This window comes from Mchenga conophoros, linkage group LG10, assembly GCF_057382185.1.
Source record: "Mchenga conophoros isolate Kocher_MC1m ecotype Shallow Benthic linkage group LG10, M_conophoros_male_GT1.1, whole genome shotgun sequence".
In the NCBI taxonomy this organism is placed as follows: Eukaryota; Metazoa; Chordata; class Actinopteri; order Cichliformes; family Cichlidae; genus Mchenga; species Mchenga conophoros.
The window spans coordinates 35,184,837-35,210,391 of NC_140535.1; the positions used below are offsets into that span (position 1 = coordinate 35,184,837).

Sequence of the window (25,555 nt, forward strand, 5' to 3'; positions counted from 1 at the left end):
AGATTCACTGAGCGCAGGGCAAGCTAGCGAGACAGAAGTTAAGCTCTCGTTGCAACATGGCAAATTGAACCTCCCCCAACCTCATTCTGGCGTTTGGAACTATTTTGGTTTTCATGTGACGTATGACCCTGAAGGTAAGCGCGTCATGGACAAAAGTAAAACAGTATGTCGGATGTGCCACGCAATGCTCAATTACATGGGTGGGAACTAGTGTGTTAGCGCAGTTAGCTCGTTAACGTGTTGGCCGTCCAGCCCCATGCACGGGGCGATCCGTGGTAGCTCGTTAACGGAGATTTGCCGTGTTGTGGCGTTAACGTCATTTCAACGAGATTAACGCTGACAGCACTAGTGGGAACACAACGAATATGACTGCACATTTACTCCGACAGCATCCTAGTGCAAAGACAAGTGGAAGCAGACAAAAACAACAAGCACGCATGCTACAAACTTTACCCGAGTCATTTAGACAGCCGTTAGCACATGATTCTCCTTATGGGGACCTGATATGTTTAATATGCTGCTGAGAATATAGCCCAGAAGAAGCGTATAGTATAGCTTTTATTTGGGAAAGAGCCATTTCTCTGTAATAAACTCTCTTTTCCAAAGATGAGTGATTCCTCCATCAGATAGATTTATTATTTTGTTACTTTGTTGTTTCAGCAACATTAAATTTAAAAACTGTACTTTTGAGTTAAAATATATATTTATAATTTTAATAAATGACAAATTAAAAAGGCATGAACATTTTTTTTGTATCGAAAAAATATTGAACCGTGACACCAAAGAATCGAACCGAACCGTGAATTTTGTGTATCGTTGCAGCCCTACTATCTGCGTGTATTATAAGGAAAAGATGGAAAGAAATTCCTTGTCAAAATAAAAGATACCTGAATGAATTGAAATGGTAAAATGCTTGTTCCTACTAATTTGGTCATTTGTGGGTGTTGTGTGCTTTCTCTTGGAGGATTATTTGGTAAGGGCCCTGATAACAAAGGAATTGCCTTGAGTTTTCATGAACAAAGCACCTTTGATCTTATTATCATTGCAATTACATCATTCAAAATCTGAGGCAATGTGGACACCCTCTGGGAGTCTGTGCCTATAAGACAGCGGAGAACAGTGGCAAACAAGCTGTGCGTTGATGTATTAGTCTACCAACAGCTTTACATCAGCTTTTCTATAACTCAGCCTCATTGTTTTCACTACTATAAAGTTCCTCCTGTAACTTTTATTGTTTCTGATAAGATCATATGGACTTACAATCTCATAAGATCTGTAAGTGTAAAATAACGTTCTTTCAGGATGATGGAGAACTACACCTACAACAGCTACATCCTCCAGTTAGAGGGCTTTAACACTTCAAAGGATTCTCTCTACCCCGCCTTTCTTTTCTTGTTTTTCTCCTACCTGTTTATAATGATTATAAATGTGGGCATTACTATTTTGATTGTCATGAACAAGAATCTTCACCAGCCCATGTATCTCCTTTTTTGCAACTTGCCATTGAATGATATTCTTGTAAACTCTAACGTGGTGCCCCGTTTGCTTATAGACCTTATGAGACCTCCATCTGAGCGCCTCATTAGTTATTATCAATGTGTTGTTCAGGCCTACATTGCGCACTTGGTTGGAACCACAAGTCACACTGTTCTCATGATTATGGCCTATGACAGATATGTGGCCATTTGTAATCCTTTTCACTATGTTTCCATAATGACCAACAAAATGATGATCAAGCTGACAGTTTGTGCCTGGGGAGTGGCCTTTGTTTTGGTCGGGATTCTTCTAGGTCTGACCACACGACTGAGTCGATGCAGGACTTTGATCACACACCCCTACTGTGACAATGCCTCATTGTTTAAACTTTCCTGTGAAAGTGTGGTCATTAACAACATCTATGGTATCACTTTCACTGTGGCTCTTTATGTGGGCTCTATAGGGGCAATAGTTCTTTCCTATACAAGCATTGCAGTGGTTTGTCTGACCAGTAAGAACAAGTCTTTGAACAGTAAAGCGTTGAAGACCTGCAGCACTCATCTGGTTGTTTATCTGATTTTGACACTTAGTGGAATGGCACTTATTACTCTGCATCGCTTCCCTCAGTACTCAGAGTACAGAAAAATCTCTGCTATTCTGTGTTATATGGTTCCAGGCAGTCTGAACCCCATTATTTATGGTGTGCAGTCCAAAGACCTACAAAAAGCCCTTTTGAAGTTTTGTGTATCCAAGAAGGTTTTGGCATCATAAACAGAATGTGTTTCTGTTTGTTTTTATAGAAATTCAACATCTAAAGGGAGATCATCTCTGACAGCTATTTTAATCATAATTAGATGGAAGTTAATGTTTTTACTGCTGTAAGAAACGAATGTATAAAACTTTAGTCAGCATTTCAAAATGTGTGTATGTTTGTGTAAAATAAAAGCTTAAGCCAATCTGTGGTTTTGTCTCATTCATGAAGTTTAATTTACATTAGATGACGTTAAAGACAAAAGCAAATGTTCGCTATCTGCTGGTAAGCCTTTGTTAAACACAGACACAAGGACTGTGCAGTTTTATTGGAGCTAAATACATAATTAGTATTTAAGAAGAACATAATGGTATGAAACCAGCAATAACACCCGGTTATACCGATGTAATGAATCAGAGTAATGGCCAAGAGAATACCTTTGCATGGAAGTAATTTTTAGTATTCTTACTTATACCGTAGCTTTCATTTAAAACCAAAAAAGACAATCTCTGGACTTAAATCTGATTGAGATGTTTATATGAACTTAAACAGGCCGTTTAAAATACAGCTGAATTAAAACAATACTCCAAATCCCTCACATTTATGACACATGCACACTAGCCAATTTTGTTCTTACTACTGTGCATATGTTGGCAAATCAGACTGGAACAGTGAATTTGGAACAGTTCACAAAATCAGCACATATCACCATTTTGGTTCAGTATTGTATATGTAAGAAACTGAACCTAAACTGAAAGAATAATAATAAGTGTGTGAATGCGAGAGTGAATGAATAGTGGAAATTAGTCGAATTGTAAAGCGCTTTGGGTGCCCTGAAAAGTGCTATATAAAACCAATCCATTATAATAAGGCAATTTGGCATTAGGCATGTCATTGTGATAATCTTAAGTGAGATTCTTGTACAGTAAAATTTGAGTTGTTGATTTCCAAATGCATTTCATTTGTGAGGTAAAAAACAAACCCCCATTAAGATTGTTTTCTTTAAATTCATAAAGTTACTGCATAAAGTACATCAATAGTTACTCATTCTCTCATGTTAACTAAAAGGAAAATGTTTTTAAAGAGTATGATTTTTATGCTAAAATACAATGACCCTGCCATCTGTCAGACCTTTCGTGCATGTTCAGAACACAAAGGGTATAAAGTTCAGTGTTTTTTTTTTTACTCTTGGTCTGCTTCACCTTCTTCACTTTGGGGCCTAGTTGTCTGTGACAAAAAGAAATTACAAACAGAGATTAACAATAACCCAGTTATTTATAATACAATAAGGTTTTGGAGGGAAATGCACAAAAGGTTGGGCAGAGATTTTTTTGACTCCTTTATTGAGAAACAAAGACTTTGTTCTAGGAATGTCTCGCAGTCTGTTTGATATGTGGCATAACAACAGGCTAAGGGCGATTTGTATTTAAACAACGCACTGATGAACTTTCAGCAACTGGATTCAAATTTTAATATTCCTAGAGAAAAATTTTTTGGGCTTCCTCCATGTTTGTCATTTTGTTGATTCTGAAATTTCACAATCTGCAGAAACAGCTATATATGAAGATTTGGAGACTTTTCTTATTGAACAAAAAGACAGAACTCATTTTATTTCTGCCTTTTTGTCACAGCTCGGGGCAGCAGCCATGTGAAGAGTGGAAGGAGGACTCAAACGCAGCACTATTTCAGACGTGAAGGGTGATTTATTGACAATACTGAACATAAAGTGGAGATGGCAAACAGAACTAAGGACGAACTAAACTGGGAGAAACTACACAAAGGAGTGGCAAACCTGAAAAACCTGGCAAAACACAGGTGGAGAAGCAGCCACAGGTGGAGAAGCAGCCACAGGAGGCCGGACGGGCTCCTCGGGCCCCCCAGCCGACGTGGCAGCCGGTGTGGCATGAGGCCGGACGGGCTCCTCGGGCCCCCCAGCTAGCGAAGCAGGAGGCTGGACGGGCTCCTCGGGCCCCCCAGCAGGCGAAACAGGAGGCTGGACGGGCTCCTCGGGCCCCCCAGCAAAAACAGCCGCAGAACCAGCGGGCACCGGGGCCCCCGGCACACACAAAACAAAACTAGGAGGCACGTGGGCCTCTGGCACACATGAAACAAAACTAGGAGGCACGTGGGCCTTTGGCACACATGAAACAAAACTAGGAGGCACGCGGGCCTCCGGCACGCATGAAAAAGAACCAGTAGGCACGTGGGCCTCTGGCACGCATGAAAAAAAACCAGTAGGCACGTGGGCCTCTGGCACACACGAAACAAAACCAGTAGGCACGTGGGCCTCTGGCACACATACAGAGGGCTGCAGCTGCGCAGAGCAATGACCCTGCTCAGGCAGTGACAGCCCGGTGCAGTTCACAGCTGGCATTTTGGCCTCCAGGGGTCCAGAGTAAGCTGAGGGCAGTAACCCAGCCTCTGGGGAAGCCCCGGAGTGAGCAATAGTCTCTATTGTTGCCAGCTTTTGAGGAACAGGTCCGTTGTAAAACAGTTCATCTCCCTGCTTAGAAACAGCGGTGGAAAAACAGTGTGAATATTGTGACTCAGCCATTAACTGAACTACGGGTTGTGGTGATGCACTTAAACCCCCGCGGAGCCATCATTTTACCCCCGCGGAGCCATCATTTTGCGTTTCTACCTTTAAAAGCCGGAGAGCAGTCAAATGCTGGAGGAAGCTAAATTGGCTAGTCATTCATATGTATATTAGGCTGTTACCTAGGAATTCTGGAGGGAGGGGAGTGGGGCTGCTTCTCCACCTGTGTTTTGCCAGGTTTTTCAGGTTTGCCACTCCTTTGTGTAGTTTCTCCCAGTTTAGTTCGTCCTTAGTTCTGTTTGCCATCTCCACTTTATGTTCAGTATTGTCAATAAATCACCCTTCACGTCTGAAATAGTGCTGCGTTTGAGTCCTCCTTCCACTCTTCACACGGCTGCTGCCCCGAGCCGTGACAGTACGACGCGACCACAAGATGGACCCAGCAGCGCTTAATCCGTCCAGGGAGCTACGGGAGACGCTCATCGATGCCACACAGGAGCTGATCGACCTGTGGCTGGAAAGCCCGGGTGGCACGTCCCAGCGCGCTATAGAGAGGCGGCTACAGCGTCTGGTGACCGGTCTCCCATGGCTTCTGGACTCGCTCTGTTCGTGGGAGCGGGAGTTTCTCCTTTTGGACCTTGGACTTCACCCCCCGTCTGCATTTACTTTCGAGCACCCCGAGGCGGTGAGTGAGCGGGATGCATTGGCTTCCCCAGATTCCGGGACTTTGTTTTCTGGGGCTATTCAGAGCGGGATGGGAGACTGTACGGGTCGCTTACCTACCTTCGTGGTAACAGATCCTTCGCAAGTGGGCGTGTACAAACCCTCTGTGAAACCGAGAGACTGTTTCTCTGCCGCCCCTTCTGAGCCAGGACTTTATCGCCATTCTCCGGCTCAGTTCTGTGTCCAGCCACAAGCCTCCCAGTCTGTAGCTCAACCGCTAGCCTCCCCAAGGACACAATTACCTGTTCTGCCGCCGCTCCAGTTAGCCACTCAGCCACCACCACCGCTTGCATCACCGCAACCCGTAGTTCACTAGCATCCCCAGGCTTCTACCTTTCTACCTATAAAACCCGGAGAGCAGTCAAATGGTGGAAGTGGAAGCTAAATTGGCTAGTCATTCATATGTATATTAAGATAAGATAAGATAAGATAGAACTTTATTAATCCCTCGGGTGGGTTCCTCTGGGAAATTCGACTTCCAAAAAGCACAGCAACGACCGAAGTTACAGTTACAGAATTGTTATATATATATATATATATATATATACACACACACACACACACACACACACACACACACACACACACACACACACATATATAAATACAGAGACAAATATAAATAAAATATACAAAGGGGATAAATAGAATAAATAGGAATAAAAAATAAAAATACAAGTGAATTGCACATTTCAAGTATTGAGTCTATTGCACTGTTGACTATTTACAAAAAGTATTGCACAAGGTATTGTACAGTGAGGTGAAGAGGCACTACAGCTTAGTTGTTCCCCCCTCCTTTGTTCTCCTGTTTCCCCTCCCTCTCCCCTCCAGAGAGGAGTTAAACAGTTTGATGGCGTGTGGGACAAAGGAGTTTTTAAGTCTGTTAGTTCTTGTCTTGGGGAGAAGCAACCTGTCACTGAACAGACTCTTCTGATTGTTTACCTGGGAATTCTGGAGGGAGGGGAGTGGGGGTGAGTGATTGAGGGGGTGGGGGAGCTGCTAAAAGCTGTGAACTTCCCTTTTGTGTTTCATCTTGATGCATTCTCAATCATCCAGGGAAATAAATCTCCAAAAGTCACCAACTTGGAGTGTTTCAGTTTGCCATCTTAGGGAGAAATCAACACACATGGGTGTATGTCCTTTGTTGCTGAGATTTATTGATAAAAACAGTACAAAAAACCAACCATTTGTACACATATTTACAAATAATAATAAAAAGCGAGTGAGTACATTACAACATTTTCAGCAATCACTCACAATCCTGGCACTGCCATGGTATCTGTAGTCTGCATTTACCACATGTGTATCTGTAGCAGTGAACACATCGCACAGTGGCCTGATTTTTCTTGCATTTGTGTTTGACCTGACACGTGGCTCTTTTTCTAGGGCTAGGTGTGGAGGGTTGTGCCCGAAGCAACTGTTCTTTTCTTGCCTTCTTCGCAGCTACATGAGAGCGAGCCAACTCTGTTGCAAGCGCCACCAGGAAGTCCACCCGTCTTTCCTTCGTCCCGGTGCATGCTTGATACAGCACATGTGCATTCAGTGCTGCCATGTCAATCATGTTATAAAACACGGCGACTGGCCAGCGCCGTGTTCCTTTGCGGACAGTGTACTCCCGAACCATCTGGTCCATCACATCCACGCCACACTTTGTTTTGTTGTAAAGGGTGACAGTGTTTGGCTTCCTTTTGGTAGTGTTATCAGTCTGAACCACGCTGTGCATGCTGCTAAGAATATAGACTGTCTTCTTCCGTTTGGCCGCATACGCCGTCAGCGTGGCAGCAGAGGTTGAAAACACCTAAGAAATAAGATAAATTGTTATTTCCATAGCCCTTTTACACACAATGAAACACATAAACATAGAACCACAAAAGACCTGCAACATACCTGAGTGGTGAACTCATTGCGATCTGTCTGTCTAGTGGATTGAGGAATTTCCCTGCGAATCCTGTTGACTGTGCCGAGGATGGTGGTTTTCCGTCTAAGAAGTTTTTGCGCAAGTGAAAGCGATGTGAAAAAATTGTCCGTGGTAACATTTCTGCCCTTGTCTAGGAATGGTTCCATCAGCCTCATTACTACATTTTCAGAAAGTCTCTCCCCAGTGGGACGATTGGGGTCCTTGCCAAGATATGGGAAGACATTGCAAATGTACTTGGATTTTAGGTCGCAAGCCACCCAAAACTTGATCCCAAACTTGTCAGGTTTACTTGCAATATACTGCAGGAAACAGCACCGAGTCTTTGATGGGAAAAGCTGTTCATCAACGGTGATATGTAGACCAGGGTTGTAGCACGTGATGCAGTTGGTGACAAATGATCCCCACAGACTGGAAATTGCAGCGAACTTGTCAGTCTTTGCTCGATCACAGCGGGTGGACTTGCCATCAAAGCGTAGGTGTTGCATGATGTCTTGGAAGCGGTTTCGTGCCATAGTTCCAATTATCTGTGGGTTTCCCAGGTTTGCTGACCAGCAGTCATTTACAGATGGAACCCTGTAAACCCCCCGCAAGATGACAATTGCGATAAATGCCATTAGTTCAAGGAGGTCCATGAACCAATGAACATGCTCCGTTTGCTGTGCATGTTGAATAGTCCATTCTTGAATGCTACGAAGCATGTCAAGAGTGATGAAACACAGGAAGCTCTGAAGGCGACTCGAGATACTTCTCCTGGCCTTAGCCGTTGGCTCTCCATCTGCAGCGTACGCTTCTATTGGGGTGAAAGGGAGACGGGTCCCCACATGTTCTTCACGCCACACTGTGCCATCTTTCGCTGTCTCAGTCCCCAAACAAGCTCTCTTTTTCGGTGGAGAAGCAGTCTCCTCATCTGCAGTGTGAACAAATTCAAATTGTGAGCAATGGGAAGGTCAAACAAAATCACAAATGCATGCATAGATACTAATTATAATTCCAGTATCTCTTCCTCTGTATCAGAATAATGTCTGAAATATCTTACTTACTAACTACATCCACTTACTTGTTTGAAATGAAAAAGGAAATAACATGAAATGAAACTAACCGGAAGACTGATCAGACAGCTCTGAGTCCGAATCCGGCTGAACTTCTAGGTCTTCTCCATCCGAGTCACAAGGGTCGACTTCCCTCAGGATCATTTCCAAGGCCTGCTGAGTGGTGAGTCTTCTCTGCATTTTCTTTCCTTGGAGAGGAGGTCCGTACACCACAGAATTCTTCAGGGCAATGAAGGATTAGGCTAAGTGCAGTGAGATTGTATCATATATATACCCATATATCAGACCACTGGTACAATAAAAGCATAATCGCTTGCAGTGTCGCTAAGCGGGGTGTGACGGGTTGCCACAATGGACGGGTCTGATTGATGCCACAATGGACGACTGATCATTGTGACTGGTCCATTGTGGCATCAATCAGACCACTGGTATAATAAAAGCATAATCACAACTGATAAGTTCGCTGCAATTTCCAGTGTGTGGGGATCATTTGTCACCAACTATGGTGGACTTGCATTTGTGTTTGACCTGACAGTCAAACACAAATGCAAGAAAAATCAGGCCACTGTGCGATGTGTTCACTGCTACAGATACACATGTAGGGATGGGTATCGAAAACCGGTTCTTGTTGAGAACCGGTTCCCACTGTTTCAATTCCTTGGAATTGTTTGCCATTTTTGCAAACGATTCCCTTATCGATTCCAGTCGCCCCGAATGACGTCACCACGTTGCGGAGCGTCATTTACCTGGCAGGAAACACGGCGCGTAAGCGGCTCAAACGCTCAAAAGTTTACGAGAACGGATGACAACAGGGCAACTTGCAATACTTGCAAAGTAGATACTTCATTTAAGGGAGGAAACACTACGAATATGCAAAAGCATTTGCTCACAAAACACGTGATAACCTTAAATGAATGTCATGTTTTTAATTCCGCTCCGGACTCGTGAATCTCAACCCAGCAGCAGCGGTAACGTTTGCACGTCCTCTCCCGTTAATGCGGCAGGTAAATAATCAACTAACAGTGCATATTATGTTAGCGCGATCTGCCTTATTACAAAACCTGCTATTACTGTGCATTTAGGTGACCATGATGAGAGAGACAGAGTCTGGCTCAGATGCTGGCAGTTCTCGCTGCAGTCTACCGGTAGCGTCTCCTTTCAGGCCAGGATAGACGAACGTCACCGAGCAGTGACTAAGTTTGTGGTAAAAGGCTTGAACCAGTGTTGCCAACTCCTCAGTAAGGAAAATCGCTATTGGCTGTCCTAAAAGTCGCTAGAAGTCGCTAAATGATGTCATCGCCTGATTTGCATAATTGGTCATGCTAATCTAATTGTAACCTATGTTGTTGGAGAGAGAAATAACATCGTGGAAGAGACATAAAGTGAGTAAAAAACTTCCTAAATGCATTTAGTTTATTTAGAACTACAAATTAAATTTATTTTAGCAATTATTGTTTTTTTTAATGTCACAATTCCAACCCTGCTCCTTTACCCGGGCTTGGACCGGCAAAAGTGACCTGAAATAGGCACTCTGGTGGAGTTACTTTGTGTGTGTGTTTATAAGTAGTTTTAAACCTTGTGATCCACAAAACAGCATACGAGTAAAAGAAGAACTGACTGCGTTACAGCACCCACTGCTTGTTGAGAGTAAAATCGATACGCGCTTTCACGTCCTTTTTTAGCGACCTTTTTTTCTAAAAAAAAAAAAAGTCGCTAAGGGGTCTGAAAACTCGCTAAATATAGCGACAAAGTCGCTAAGTTGGAAACACTGGCTTGAACCCATTTGCCACAGCAGATGCCCCCAATTTTAGGTAAGTGAATGTGTTTAATTGTAGGCAGGGACATTACTGGATATTCTTGTGTAATTGCTACTGAATAATTTATGTTATGCTTTGTTATTGCTACAGAAGAATATTTATTTTATTATTTTACATTTACAATTTTTTTTCCTGGGGACCCTGTGACACCCATTGAAGAGCCGTAGGCTGGATCTCTTAAGGTCTCACTGTTGGGTTTGTAAGGCCATGTTACTCCTAAATTTCTATCTTGTTCAAAGAGAAGATATAAAACAAAGTTCTAAGCTAATCGAACTTAGTGTTCTCCTTTTTTAAAAAGAATCGATAAGAGAATCGATAAAGAATCGAATCGTTAAACAGAATCGAAAATGGAATCGGAATCGTGAAAATCTTATCAATACCCATCCCTATACACATGTGGTAAATGCAGACTACAGATACCATGGCAGTGCCAGGATTGTGAGTGATTGCTGAAAATGTTGTAATGTACTCACTCGCTTTTTATTATTATTTGTAAATATGTGTACAAATGGTTGGTTTTTTGTACTGTTTTTATCAATAAATCTCAGCAACAAAGGACATACACCCATGTGTGTTGATTTCTCCCTAAGATGGCAAACTGAAACACTCCAAGTTGGTGACTTTTGGAGATTTATTTCCCTGGATGATTGAGAATGCATCAAGATGAAACACAAAAGGGAAGTTCACAGCTTTTAGCAGCTCCCCCACCCCCTCAATCACTCACCCCCACTCCCCTCCCTCCAGAATTCCCAGGTAAACAATCAGAAGAGTCTGTTCAGTGACAGGTTGCTTCTCCCCAAGACAAGAACTAACAGACTTAAAAACTCCTTTGTCCCACACGCCATCAGACTGTTTAACTCCTCTCTGGAGGGGAGAGGGAGGGGAAACAGGAGAACAAAGGAGGGGGGAACAACTAAGCTGTAGTGCCTCTTCACCTCACTGTACAATACCTTGTGCAATACTTTTTGTAAATAGTCAACAGTGCAATAGACTCAATACTTGAAATGTGCAATTCACTTGTATTTTTATTTTTTATTCCTATTTATTCTATTTATCCCCTTTGTATATTTTATTTATATTTGTCTCTGTATTTATATATGTGTGTGTGTGTGTGTGTGTGTGTGTGTGTGTGTGTGTGTGTGTGTATATATATATATATATATATAACAATTCTGTAACTGTAACTTCGGTCGTTGCTGTGCTTTTTGGAAGTCGAATTTCCCAGAGGAACCCACCCGAGGGATTAATAAAGTTCTATCTTATCTTATCTTATCTTAATATACATATGAATGACTAGCCAATTTAGCTTCCACTTCCACCATTTGACTGCTCTCCGGGTTTTATAGGTAGAAAGGTAGAAGCCTGGGGATGCTAGTGAACTACGGGTTGCGGTGATGCAAGCGGTGGTGGTGGCTGAGTGGCTAACTGGAGCGGCGGCAGAACAGGTAATTGTGTCCTTGGGGAGGCTAGCGGTTGAGCTACAGACTGGGAGGCTTGTGGCTGGACACAGAACTGAGCCGGAGAATGGCGATAAAGTCCTGGCTCAGAAGGGGCGGCAGAGAAACAGTCTCTCGGTTTCACAGAGGGTTTGTACACGCCCACTTGCGAAGGATCTGTTACCACGAAGGTAGGTAAGCGACCCGTACAGTCTCCCATCCCGCTCTGAATAGCCCCAGAAAACAAAGTCCCGGAATCTGGGGAAGCCAATGCATCCCGCTCACTCACCGCCTCGGGGTGCTCGAAAGTAAATGCAGACGGGGGGTGAAGTCCAAGGTCCAAAAGGAGAAACTCCCGCTCCCACGAACAGAGCGAGTCCAGAAGCCATGGGAGACCGGTCACCAGACGCTGTAGCCGCCTCTCTATAGCGCGCTGGGACGTGCCACCCGGGCTTTCCAGCCACAGGTCGATCAGCTCCTGTGTGGCATCGATGAGCGTCTCCCGTAGCTCCCTGGACGGATTAAGCGCTGCTGGGTCCATCTTGTGGTCGCGTCGTACTGTCACGGCTCGGGGCAGCAGCCGTGTGAAGAGTGGAAGGAGGACTCAAACGCAACACTATTTCAGACGTGAAGGGTGATTTATTGACAATACTGAACATAAAGTGGAGATGGCAAACAGAACTAAGGACGAACTAAACTGGGAGAAACTACACAAAGGAGTGGCAAACCTGAACATGAAGGGAGAACAGCAGGGAGAGCACGCAGGGAAATTCACCAGGTATGAACACAGACGACGCGACGAGGAACAGAGGCAAACACACACTATAAATACACAGAGAGACACTGGGAAATCACACACAGGTGGGAGACACAGCTGGACCTGATTAACCTGACGAGACAGGGGAACACTAACACCAGGGACCAATAGAGGGAGCACAAACCCAAAACCCAGTATCTAAAATCCCAAAACACAAACCATCCCAAAACAGCCCAAGAATAATAAAGAGAATAATAACAATAAGGAACACAAACACAAAGTCACTGAGTCATGGCCGCAGGACCATGACACTTTTATTCTTTACTATATACTCATAGTAGCAGCACATTGAGTGCTATTCATAAATGGGAGAGAGATCTTAATAATCAATATGTGGAGGAGGAGTGGAAACATAGCTAGATCTACTTTTACTTGCAACTGTTTGCAAGATACCCAATAAAAAAATTCGACACCGCCTAACTCCTAATGCCTGCATAAGATTACACCTGATGTGTCTGTATCAAATGTCAAAAAGAAACTTGTACCTTTTTCCATTACTTTTGGCAATGCAAACTAATTAAAAGATTTTGGAGTTCTATATCTCAAGATCTGAGTAATATCTTTAAGATTTGGATCCAAAAGGACCCTGGATATTTTATTCTTGGTTTACCTTCAAAATAATTAACATTAACTTACTCACAGCGTAAATTATGTGATAAAATATTGCTGTTAGCTCGGAAATGTTTTCTTATTCTTAACTGGGTTAACTTCCTAAGACCTGAACTCTTCCACGGCATGCATTTTTAATTTCTCTTTGATATTTGGGCTGATTGGAACCCAATGAATGTAAAAACAAAGAATTACTGTTTTTTTTTTACCCGATTTTTGTTTCTAAGAAAAATGAGAGCCACATATGAAGAAATTTGTTTTAAATTTTGATAAAACAGAGGCAGTGTAATGTTATCGTAAGTGGATATCAGTCCCTTGTGGAGCTAAATTTAGTATTTTGGTCTAGACCAGTGTTGGTCAAGTTACTTGAAAAAAGTAATCAGTAACGAATTACTGATTACTTCCCCAAAAAAGTAATCCCGTTACCTTACTGATTACTTATTTTCAAAAGTAATTAATTAGTTAGTTACTTAGTTACTTTTTAAAAACACGATTTACAACCTGAAGAGGTGATAAAGCGATAGATCTTTCAGCCCAATTCTACTTTTTCTGCATAATCCATCATACAAAATGTAATCAAATGGAAAAGTCTCTTTTTAAAACTTGTTTTATTAGTTTTAATCTTTTAACTTTATGCATCAAGCAAAAATTTAATTATATGCATCATTCTCTGACTTGAATAAATTAGTTTAAGATTTAAACCTATTTTCTGCACATTCCAGCACATAAAATAAAATTTGTTTTGTGTTTACACTCAGTCTTTCAAATAGATGCAAGTAAAACACAGCAGAAAATAAATAAAGTCAAAGACTAAGCGGTCCTTTTGCTCTATTTTCACCTGTAAAGCAGGACTGCAGTAGGCGGAGGTTTACCTTGGTGCAGGTGTGCCGCGGTCAGTTGCGCATTACGTCGTAGCTACTCGGTGCTTGCTTGGAAGTTTAGGGGTTTTTTCGCTGTAAAAAGTTTTCTTCCCACGCACGATGGACGCTAATGTTTTTGTCACTTTTTATGGAATTAAACTCAAAGTAAGGTCAGTACTTCCACGCTTTAAACGCTTCACGCTCATACACAATCGATATGTGATCCATTGTTGATCTGCACACAGGTGTTGTCAGAACGGCGCACTCGCTTACGCCACTGTCGTGAGACATTCTCGCAAAAAAAATCACGGTTTTAGTAACGCAGTAACGCAGCGTTCCTACGGGAAAGTAACAGTAATCTAATTACCGTTTTTGCAATAGTAATCCCTTACTTTACTCGTTACTTGAAAAAAGTAATCAGATTACAGTAACGCGTTACCAGTAAAGCGTTACTAGTAAAGCGTTACTGCCCATCTCTGGTCTAGACAACCCAAAATGTGATTTTAGATAGTTACTGGATTGCTTTTGAAATGCCTTTGAAATTGTCTTGTTCTTTCAGGTCCATGCAAAATACAAACAACATCTTCACAATACAGCTGGAGGGTTTAAATGTCCCACAGGAAGCCACATATGCTATGTTTCTTTTTCTTTTTTCTCCTACTTGTTTCTAATTGTTGCAAATGTGGGCATTGCTGTTTTGGTTTTTGTTGACAAGAGTCTTCACCAGCCCATGTATATCCTTTTTTGTAATCTGTCCATTAATGATTTATTTGGAAACTCTATCATGATCCCTCGTTTGCTTGTAGACATGTTGAGGCCTCCGTCTGAGCGCCTCATCAGTTATTATGAATGTGTGGTCCAAGCTTTCACCACACATATGTTTAGTACCACAGCTCACACAGTGCTTATGATAATGGCCTTTGACAGATATGTAGCCATCTGTAATCCTCTATGTTATGCTGCAGTAATGACAAATAAGATGTTGATGAAGCTGACAGTTTCTGCCTGGGGGGTGGCCTTTGTTTTGGTTGGGATTCTGCTCGGTCTGACCTTGAGACCGGGCCAATGCAGAACACTGATCAAAAGCCCCTATTGTGACAATGATAAGATAACTCTTTATTGTCATTGCACAGTCATACATAGTACGGTAGTACAATGAAATTGGAAAACTGTCCTACGTCGGCACTACATATAACACAACACGACACGATATGACACATCACAACGCAACAAACAACACAACACAGTATATTAACTTAGTATAAAAAAGAAGAATCAGTGCATGTGTATCGCACACTGTTATTATTGCACATTAATTATTATTGCACCTTGTTATAAATATAAATATAAATATAATTATTGTTATTGTTTTAAACATTGTTTCCTGCCCCCCCCCCCCTTAAAAAAGTCCAGGGAGGTATCCAGTCAGGTCAGCTATTTACATTGGTCTGGAAGTCCAGCAGTTCATCTAAACAAAAGGCACTTAGCCTAAAACAGATATAGACACATTTATCCTACCATAAAACAATAAGACAAGGTACGACCTCTCCAATGCAAACTTTGTGTGCATTCCAGAGTGCTCTGGAATGCACACAAAGTTTGCAGACTATTAAGGATCAAACCTCTACCAATCTACAACTAATTATAAAAGTCTAAGCATATATAAGTAGATATTTCTAAGCATAAATGACAATAAACAATACAAAACCTAACACTGCACTGTTTAACCTGTCCTTTGAGGATGTGTTCATTAACAATGTCTATGGCCTCACTTTCACTGTGCTTTTGTTCACAGGTTCTATTGGTAGCATGGTTCTTACCTATACTAAGATTACTGTGGTGTGTCTAACCACTAAGAACAAGTCCCTGATCTTATTATCATTGCAATTACATCATTCAAAATCTGAGGCAATGTGGACACCCTCTGGGAGTCTGTGCCTATAAGACAGCGGAGAACAGTGACAAACAAGCTGTGCGTTGATGTATTAGTCTACCAACAGCTTTACATCAGCTTTTCTATAACTCAGCCTCATTGTTTTCACTACTATAAAGTTCCTCCTGTAACTTTTATTGTTTCTGATAAGATCATATGGACTTACTATCTCATAAGATCTGTAAGTGTAAAATAACGTTCTTTCAGGATGATGGAGAACTACACCTACAACAGCTACATCCTCCAGTTAGAGGGCTTAAACACTTCAAAGGATTCTCTCTACCCCGCCTTTCTTTTCTTGTTTTTCTCCTACCTGTTTATAATGATTATAAATGTGGGCATTACTATTTTGATTGTCATGAACAAGAATCTTCACCAGCCCATGTATCTCCTTTTTTGCAACTTGCCATTGACTGATATTCTTGCAAACTCTATCGTGGTGCCCCGTTTGCTTATAGACCTTATGAGACCTCCATCTGAGCGCCTCATTAGTTATTATCAATGTGTTGTTCAGGCCTACATTGCGCACTTGGTTGGAACCACAAGTCACACTGTTCTCATGATTATGGCCTATGACAGATATGTGGCCATTTGTAATCCTTTTCACTATGTTTCCATAATGACCAACAAAATGATGATCAAGCTGACAGTTTGTGCCTGGGGAGTGGCCTTTGTTTTGGTCGGGATTCTTCTAGGTCTGACCACACGACTGAGTCGATGCAGGACTTTGATCACAAACCCCTACTGTGACAATGCCTCATTGTTTAAACTTTCCTGTGAAAGTGTGGTCATTAACAACATCTATGGTATCACTTTCACTGTGGCTCTTTATGTGGGCTCTATAGGGGCAATAGTTCTTTCCTATACAAGCATTGCAGTGGTTTGTCTGACCAGTAAGAACAAGTCTTTGAACAGTAAAGCGTTGAAGACCTGCAGCACTCATCTGGTTGTTTATCTGATTATGACACTTAGTGGAATGACACGTATTACTCTGCATCGCTTCCCTCAGTACTCAGAGTACAGAAAAATCTTTGCTGTTTTGTTTCCTATTTTTCCAGGCAGTCTGAACCCCATTATTTATGGTGTGCAGTCCAAAGACCTACAAAAAGCCCTTTTGAAGTTTTGTGTATCCAAGAAGGTTTTGGCATCATAAACAGAATGTGTTTCTGTTTGTTTTTATAGAAATTCAACATCTAAAGGGAGATCATCTCTGACAGCTATTTTAATCATAATTAGATGGAAGTTAATGTTTTTACTGCTGTAAGAAACGAATGTATAAAACTTTAGTCAGCATTTCAAAATGTGTGTATGTTTGTGTAAAATAAAAGCTTAAGCCAATCTGTGGTTTTGTCTCATTCATGAAGTTTAATTTACATTAGATGACGTTAAAGACAAAAGCAAATGTTCGCTATCTGCTGGTAAGCCTTTGTTAAACACAGACACAAGGACTGTGCAGTTTTATTGGAGCTAAATACATAATTAGTATTTAAGAAGAACATAATGGTATGAAACCAGCAATAACACCCAGTTATACCGATGTAATGAATCAGAGTAATGGCCAAGAGAATACCTTTGCATGGAAGTAATTTTTAGTATTCTTACTTATACCGTAGCTTTCATTTAAAACCAAAAAAGACAATCTCTGGACTTAAATCTGATTGAGATGTTTATATGAACTTAAACAGGCCGCTTAAAATACAGCTGAATTAAAACAATACTCCAAATCCCTCATATTTATGACACATGCACACTAGCCAATTTTGTTCTTACTACTGTGCATATGTTGGCAAATCAGACTGGAACAGTGAATTAGGAACAGTTCACAAAATCAGCACATATCACCATTTTGGTTCAGTATTGTATATGTAAGAAACTGAACCTAAACTGAAAGAATAATAATAAGTGTGTGAATGCGAGAGTGAATGAATAGTGGAAATTAGTCGAATTGTAAAGCGCTTTGGGTGCCCTGAAAAGTGTTATATAAAACCAATCCATTATAATAAGGCAATTTGGCATTAGGCATGTCATTGTGATAATCTTAAGTGAGATTCTTGTACAGTAAAATTTGAGTTGTTGATTTCCAAATGCATTTCATTTGTGAGGTAAAAAAACCCCATTAAGATTGTTTTCTTTAAATTCATAAAGTTACTGCATAAAGTACATCAATAGTTACTCATTCTCTCATGTTAACTAAAAGGAAAATGTTTTTAAAGAGTATGATTTTTATGCTAAAATACAATGACCCTGCCATCTGTCAGACCTTTCGTGCATGTTCAGAACACAAAGGGTATAAAGTTCAGTCTTTTTTTTTTGACTCTTGGTCTGCTTCACCTTCTTCACTTTGGGGCCTAGTTGTCTGTGACAAAAAGAAATTACAAACAGAGATTAACAATAACCCAGTTATTTATAATACAATAAGGTTTTGGAGGGAAATGCACAAAAGGTTGGGCAGAGAAGATTTTTTTGACTCCTTTATTGAGAAACAAAGACTTTGTTCTAGGAATGTCTCGCAGTCTGTTTGATATGTGGCATAACAACAGGCTAAGGGCGATTTGTATTTAAACAACACACTGATGAACTTTCAGCAACTGGATTCAAATTTTAATATTCCTAGAGAAATTTTTTTTTGGGCTTTCTCCATGTTTGTCATTTTGTTGATTCTGAAATTTCACAATCTGCAGAAACAGCTATATATGAAGATTTGGAGACTTTTCTTATTAAACAAAAAGACAGAACTCATTTTATTTCTGCCTTTTATTCTTTACTATATACTCATAGTAGCAGCACATTGAGTGCTATTCATAAATGGGAGAGAGATCTTAATAATCAATATGTGGAGGAGGAGTGGAAACATAGCTAGATCTACTTTTACTTGCAACTGTTTGCAAGATACCCAATAAAAAAATTTGACACCGCCTAACTCCTAATGCCTGCATAAGATTACACCTGATGTGTCTGTATCAAATGTCAAAAAGAAACTTGTACCTTTTCCTATTACTTTTGGCAATGCAAACTAATTAAAAGATTTTGGAGTTCTATATCTCAAGATCTGAGTAATATCTTTAAGAATTGGATCCAAAAGGACCCTGGATATTTTATTCTTGGTTTACCTTCAAAAGAATTAACATTAACTTACTCACAGCGTAAATTATGTGATAAAATATTGCTGTTAGCTCGGAAATGTTTTCTTATTCTTAACTGGGTTAACCTCCTAAGACCTGAACTCTTCCACGGCATGCATTTTTAATTTCTCTTTGATATTTGGGCTGATTGGAACCCAATGAATGTAAAAACAAAGAATTACCAGATTTTTTTTTTACCCAATTTTTGTTTCTAAGAAAAACGAGAGCCACATATGAAGAAATTTGTTTTAAATTTTGATAAAACAGAGGCAGTGTAATGTTCTCGTAAGTGGATATCAGTCCCTTGTGGAGCTAAATTTAGTATTTTGGTCTAGACCAGTGTTGGTCAAGTTACTTGAAAAAAGTAATCAGTTCCCCAAAAAAGTAATCCCGTTACTTTACTGATTACTTATTTTCAAAAGTAATTAATTACTTAGTTACTTAGTTACTTTTTAAAAACACGATTTAGAGGTGATAAAGTGATAGATCTTTCAGCCCAATTCTACTTTTTCTGCATAATCCATCATACAAAATGGAATCAAATGGAAAAGTCTCCTTTTAAAACTTGTTTTTATCAGTTTTAATCTTTTAACTTTATGCATCAAGCAAAAATTTAATTATATGCAACATTCTCTGACTTGAATAAATTAGTTTAACATTTAAACCTATTTTCTGCACATTCCAGCACATAAAATAAAATATTTTTTTTGTTTACACTCAGTCTTTCAAATAGATGCAAGTAAAACACAGCAGAAAATAAATAAAGTCAAAGACTCAGCGGTCCTGTTGCTCTATTTTCACCTGTAAAGCAGGACTGCAGTAGGCGGAGGTTTACCTTGGTGCAGGTGTGCCGCGGTCAGTTGCGCATTACGTCGTAGCTACTCGGTGCTTGCTTGGAAGTTTAGGGGTTTTTTTTCGCTGTAAAAAGAAGTTTTCTTCCCACGCACGATGGATGCTAATGTTTTTGTCACTTTTTATGGAATCAAACTCAAAGTAAGGTCAGTACTTCCACGCTTTAAACGCTGCACGCTCATACACAATCGATATGTGATCCATTGTTGATCTGCACACAGCTGTTGTGAGAACGGCGCACTCGCTTACGCCACTGTCGTGAGACATTCTCGCAAAAAAATCCCGGTTTTAGTAACGCAGTAACGCAGCGTTCCTACGGGAAAGTAACAGTAATCTAATTACCGTTTTTGCAATAGTAATCCCTTACTTTACTCGTTACTTGAAAAAAGTAATCAGATTACAGTAACGCGTTACCAGTAAAGCGTTACTAGTAAAGCGTTACTGCCCATCTCTGGTCTAGACAACCCAAAATGTGATTTTAGATAGTTACTGGATTGCTTTTGAAATGCCTTTGAAATTGTCTTGTTCTTTCAGGTCCATGCAAAATACAAACAACATCTTCACAATACAGCTGGAGGGTTTAAATGTCCCACAGGAAGCCACATATGCTGTGTTTCTTTTTCTTTTTTCTCCTACTTGTTTCTAATTGTTGCAAATGTGGGCATTGCTGTTTTGGTTTTTGTTGACAAGAGTCTTCACCAGCCCATGTATATCCTTTTTTGTAATCTGTCCATTAATGATTTATTTGGAAACTCTATCATGATCCCTCGTTTGCTTGTAGACATGTTGAGGCCTCCGTCTGAGCGCCTCATCAGTTATTATGAATGTGTGGTCCAAGCTTTCACCACACAAATGTTTAGTACCACAGCTCACACAGTGCTTATGATAATGGCCTTTGACAGATATGTAGCCATCTGTAATCCTCTGCGTTATGCTGCAGTAATGACAAATAAGATGTTGATGAAGCTGACAGTTTCTGCCTGGGGGGTGGCCTTTGTTTTGGTTGGGATTCTGCTCGGTCTGACCTTGAGACCGGGCCGATGCAGAACTCTGATCAAAAGCCCCTATTGTGACAATGCTGCACTGTTTAACCTGTCCTGTGAGGATGTGTTCATTAACAATGTCTATGGCCTCACTTTCACTGTGCTTTTGTTCACAGGTTCTATCAGTAGCATGGTTCTTACCTATACTAAGATTACTGTGGTGTGTCTAACCACTAAGAACAAGTCCTTGAACAATAAAGCCTTGAAGACCTGCTGCACTCACCTGGTTGTATATCTGATTTTTTTGTTCAGTGGTATGTCCATAATCACTCTGCATCGCTTTCCTGAGTACTAAGGGAGCAGAAAAATTGTTGCTGTCCTGTATCACATCATCCCTGGAAGCCTCAATCCCATCATTTATGGTATGCAATCCAAAGAGATATATCAAATGTTAAGTTAAAGAAGGTTTTGCCATTATTTTAAAGACAATTTTCAGGGTTATTTGAACAGTTTGAAGTGACATATTAATGTTTTTTAAACTGACAGTGTGCAGAGATTGTAACCTGATTTTAACCAGGGCGCCACGATCTTCAGTACGTTGGACTTGCGCAACGCCTACCATCTGGTGAGAATCCGTGAAGGGGATGAGTGGAAAACGGCCTTCAATACTCACCTGGGCCATTTCGAGTACCTTGTGATGCCGTTCGGCCTGACCAACGCCCCAGCTGTGTTCCAGGCTCTTGTTAATGATGTTCTCAGAGACTTTATTAACCGATGTGCTTTTGTCTACTTAGATGAGATTCTCGTCTTCTCCAAATCTAAAGCGGAACATAAGGTCCATGTAAGGCAGATCCTGCAGTGTCTACTGGAAAATAGGCTCTTTGTTAAAGGAGAGAAATGCGACTTCCACATGGATTCAGTGGCATTTGTGGGCTACATCATCACCAGAGGGGATTTGAAACCTGACCCGGCAAAAGTTCAGGCAGTGTTGGACTGGCCCAAACCACCCGATCGCCGGCAGCTTCAGCGCCTTCTGGGGTTTGCTAACTTCTACAGACGTTTCATCGGGGATTTTAGTAAAGTTGCTCTGCCTCTCACTAGGTTAACGTCACCCAAGGTGCCATTCCAATGGGACCGGCTGGCTCAGGAAGTCTTCTCTTGCCTCAAGGAACAGTTCGCCACCGCCCCAATCCTTCGCCAGCCAGACCTCTCCCTGAAGTTCATCGTGGAGGTGGATGCATCAGAGACTGGCGTAGGGGCCGTGCTCTCTCAACAGTTCGAGGGCAAGCTCCACCCCTGTGCCTTTTTCTCTCGTCGTCTTTCCCTAGCCGAGAAGAATTATGACATCGGAGACTGCGAACTTCTGGCCGTGAAGCTGGCTCTGGAGCAGTGGAGACACTGGCTGGAGGGGGCCACACAGCCGTTTATTGTATGGACTGATCATAAAAACCTTGAATACATCCGCTCGGCGAAATGGCTCAACTCATGGCAGGCCAGGTGGGCTTTGTTTTTCACCCGGTTTAATTTCACCATCACTTACAGGCCAGGCTCCCGAAACGTTAAACCAGACGCTCTTTCCTGGCAATTCGCTCCAGTCGGAGAGAAGTCCGACCCTGGATCTGTTCTGCCTGCTTCCTGTATTATTGGAGCCGTTACGTGGGAGATCGAAGAGCTCGTCCGGGAGGCACAAGAAACCGACCCTGATCCTGGCACGGGCCCCCCTGATCGACTCTTCGTTCCGGCGGCTGTCCGGTCCCGAGTGCTCCAGTGGGCTCACACAGCCCGTTTTTCCTGCCATCCAGGAGTTAACCGCACCACTGCATTCCTGCGCAGGTATTTCTGGTGGCCCGCCCTCATTAACCCTTATGAGCCGGTCGGAGCGGGCACGCTCTGTTTTGCATAACTATTTTTAAATCCTGGTAGCTCTGCAACCACGTAAGCTAGCGCAATAATTTGTTTTGCATATGAAACCGGAGGAGTTGTACTTACATCTTATGCCATCAGCTTGTCCTATGTCACAGTTTCCTTCCACATATAGCTTTGCAAAAACTGCATAAAAAGCGCTTGCAGCAACAAAAACATAATATTCCAGAAACACGCTTTTGCCGATCCTTCCAGCTGTTCATAACACTTCCTACGTTGGAATAGACGTCAGCGCGAACTTTTGCATGTCCGCCATTACCTGCCCGAAACCGGAAGTGACGTCATTTTCGCGGAAATGTAGTTTGTTTTTACCATCAGGGACTCAGGGCCTATACTGGTGTTTTTAAAAGTTATATTTGACTTTGTGACTTTCTGTGTCTTTTCTGGGATGCTTAGGACTCATATTGCACTGCTGGAAATAGTTTTTGCAAATTTGCAGTATAATATTTATTTTAGTTTTTCCTGCAGTATATAAAAATTGGTGTATTTCAAAAATAAAACTATGAAGACACTCAAAATAAATTTCCTGTGGTAGGAAACTATTTTGTGCAACTTTTTTGTATTTACAGTTTTGAGGGATAAGCCTCTTAAATTTCTCTAACTAGAAATATATGTTAAAAAAGCAAAAACGATTTTCAATTTTTTTGTAGTTTATTGCACTTTTTTGCAATTTATGTAATTACTATGCACTTAATGAATACATATCATTAAAATCTGGGCTATAATTGTTGTATTGATGTATAGCAACTTGAAATGCTCCCAAAAATGGCACTACAGCATGTAAAAATATAATATAAGCTCTGGTGGACTTGGTTCTATGGTAGGTCTTAAAGGGTTAAAGACTCACGGGAGTACGTAACCGCCTGCACCACTTGTGCTCAAAATAAGCACTCCAATCAACACCCGTCTGGACGTCTGCAGCCACTCTCCACACCCAGCCGACCCTGGTCCCACATCTCTCTGGATTTCGTCACTGGTCTGCCACCATCTGCAGGTAACACTACAATATTGACCATTGTTGACCGTTTCTCCAAAGCTGCTCATTTCATTGCGCTTCCTAAGCTCCCTACAGCCTTGGAGACTGCCCGACTCCTCACCACACATGTTTTGCGGCTCCATGGCATCCCTGAGGACATTGTCTCGGACGGGGCCCTCAGTTCGCGTCATGGGTGTGGAAGGAGTTCTGCTCTGCCATAGGAGCCAAGGTCAGCCTCTCCTCTGGCTTCCATCCTTCCGCCATGGATGGAGTATGCTCACAACAGTCACACATCCTCTGCTACCGGCGTGTCACCCTTCAAGGCGTCTCTGGGATACCAACCCATGGTTCCCATGGTTGAAGGTGAGCATACTGTTCCATCTGTCCGACATCACCTCCGCATGTGTCGCAGGGCCTGGCGGGCCACTCAGGCGGCTTTACTCCGGATGAAGGAACGCAATAAAGCACTCGCAGATCGCCACCGGACAGCCGCCCCTGAATATGTGGTGGGGCAGAAGGTATGGCTCTCCACTCGATTCATGCCCTTACGTGCCGAATCTAAAAAACTCTCCCCCAACTTCATCGGCCCATTTGAAATCAGTGCTATAATCAACCCTGCATCCGTCTGATTGGCACTGCCACGCAATATGCATGTTCATGATGTATTCCATGTCTCTCAGGTCAAGCCAGTGGTCTCCAGCCCGGTATGCCCTCGTTGCAGGCCCCCGCCGCCCCCCCGGCTCGTGGATGGCCAGCTGGTTTACACCGTCTCGTGCATCATGGACTCCCGGCGCCGGGGTCGGGGATTTCAGTACCTGGTTGACTGGGAGGGCTACGGGCTAGAGGAACGTTCCTGGGTGCCCCGGTCGGCTATCGTGGATAGGGGTCTGCTCCGGGACTTCCACCGCCTGCACCCGGGTAAGCCTGGTGGGTCGCCGGGAGGCTCCCGTTGAGGGGGGGGGGGGGTACTGTCATGGTCCCTGTGCCTCCCTGGCCAGCCCAGTGTGGCCACAAGTTTTTGTTGTTTTTCTCTCTCTCCCTCTCTCTCTCCTACCTGTCTGCCTGGGCGGAGCTCTGATTGGGCTCCTGCCCTTGGCCCACGCACCTGCAGCTGATCTCGAGTGAATTGCAGTTGATCCCTGGCTCTTCTTAAGGCTGGGGCTCTGAGCTATTCGTTGCTGGAATATTGAGTAACCCTCATCAGTATTGCCTGGCTTCATTGTGAATCAGTTGTTCCCGTGCTTGCCGCCGACTTACCCTCGTCTATGTTTATAGGTTTATTTGGACCCGCCCGTTTTGACTCCGTGAGTGTGAGTGGGTTGCTCGTGTGAGGAGTGTTTGGACAAGGAGCGGAGCAAGTGTGAAGAAGTGTGTTTCCCCGGCCTATTTATCCCTGGGACCCTGGTGTTTCTCTCCACCCCCCCTTCATGTGTACATAGCGCACTGGAGTTATTAATAAAGTGTTGTTGAACCATGATACCTCAGTCTGTGCCTGAGTCCGTCCACCACCGTGACAAACCTGGCTTAATAAATGAGATCTTTGCCAACTCGATCCGTTGTCAGTATTACAAATTTACTTCTCCAATTCTATTAATATGAATTAAAGTCATTACATTTCTGTCAGTACCAGATTGCTAAAATAAAAGGGAGTAATGCAACACTGCTGAAACTGCTTCTGAAGCACTGCTTTTTGCACTCTATATGCTAGGGGTGCAACGATACTCGTATCGATATTGAACCATTCGATACAGTGCTTTCGGTTCGGTACGCATAT

At 42.2% G+C, this 25,555-nt stretch overlaps 2 protein-coding genes and 2 pseudogenes across 2 annotated transcripts; all 4 read left to right on the forward strand.

Moving 5' to 3' along the window:
• The first annotated feature begins 1,302 nt into the window (after positions 1-1,302).
• Positions 1,303-2,247, forward strand: LOC146566329 (olfactory receptor 8G17-like). The gene has a single exon (XM_085289959.1). The coding sequence runs from the start codon at positions 1,303-1,305 to the stop codon at positions 2,245-2,247; it is 945 nt and encodes a 314-aa protein (XP_085146085.1).
• Positions 2,248-14,627: 12,380 nt separating this feature from the next.
• On the forward strand, positions 14,628-15,936 carry LOC146566330 (olfactory receptor 2J3-like; annotated as a pseudogene).
• A 197-nt stretch (positions 15,937-16,133) lies between these two features.
• LOC146566331 (olfactory receptor 8G17-like) lies at positions 16,134-17,078 on the forward strand. The gene has a single exon (XM_085289958.1). It carries the CDS (start codon positions 16,134-16,136, stop codon positions 17,076-17,078), a length of 945 nt encoding a protein of 314 aa, XP_085146084.1.
• Positions 17,079-20,437: 3,359 nt separating this feature from the next.
• LOC146566332 (olfactory receptor 8G17-like) lies at positions 20,438-21,365 on the forward strand (annotated as a pseudogene).
• The last annotated feature ends 4,190 nt before the right edge of the window (positions 21,366-25,555 follow it).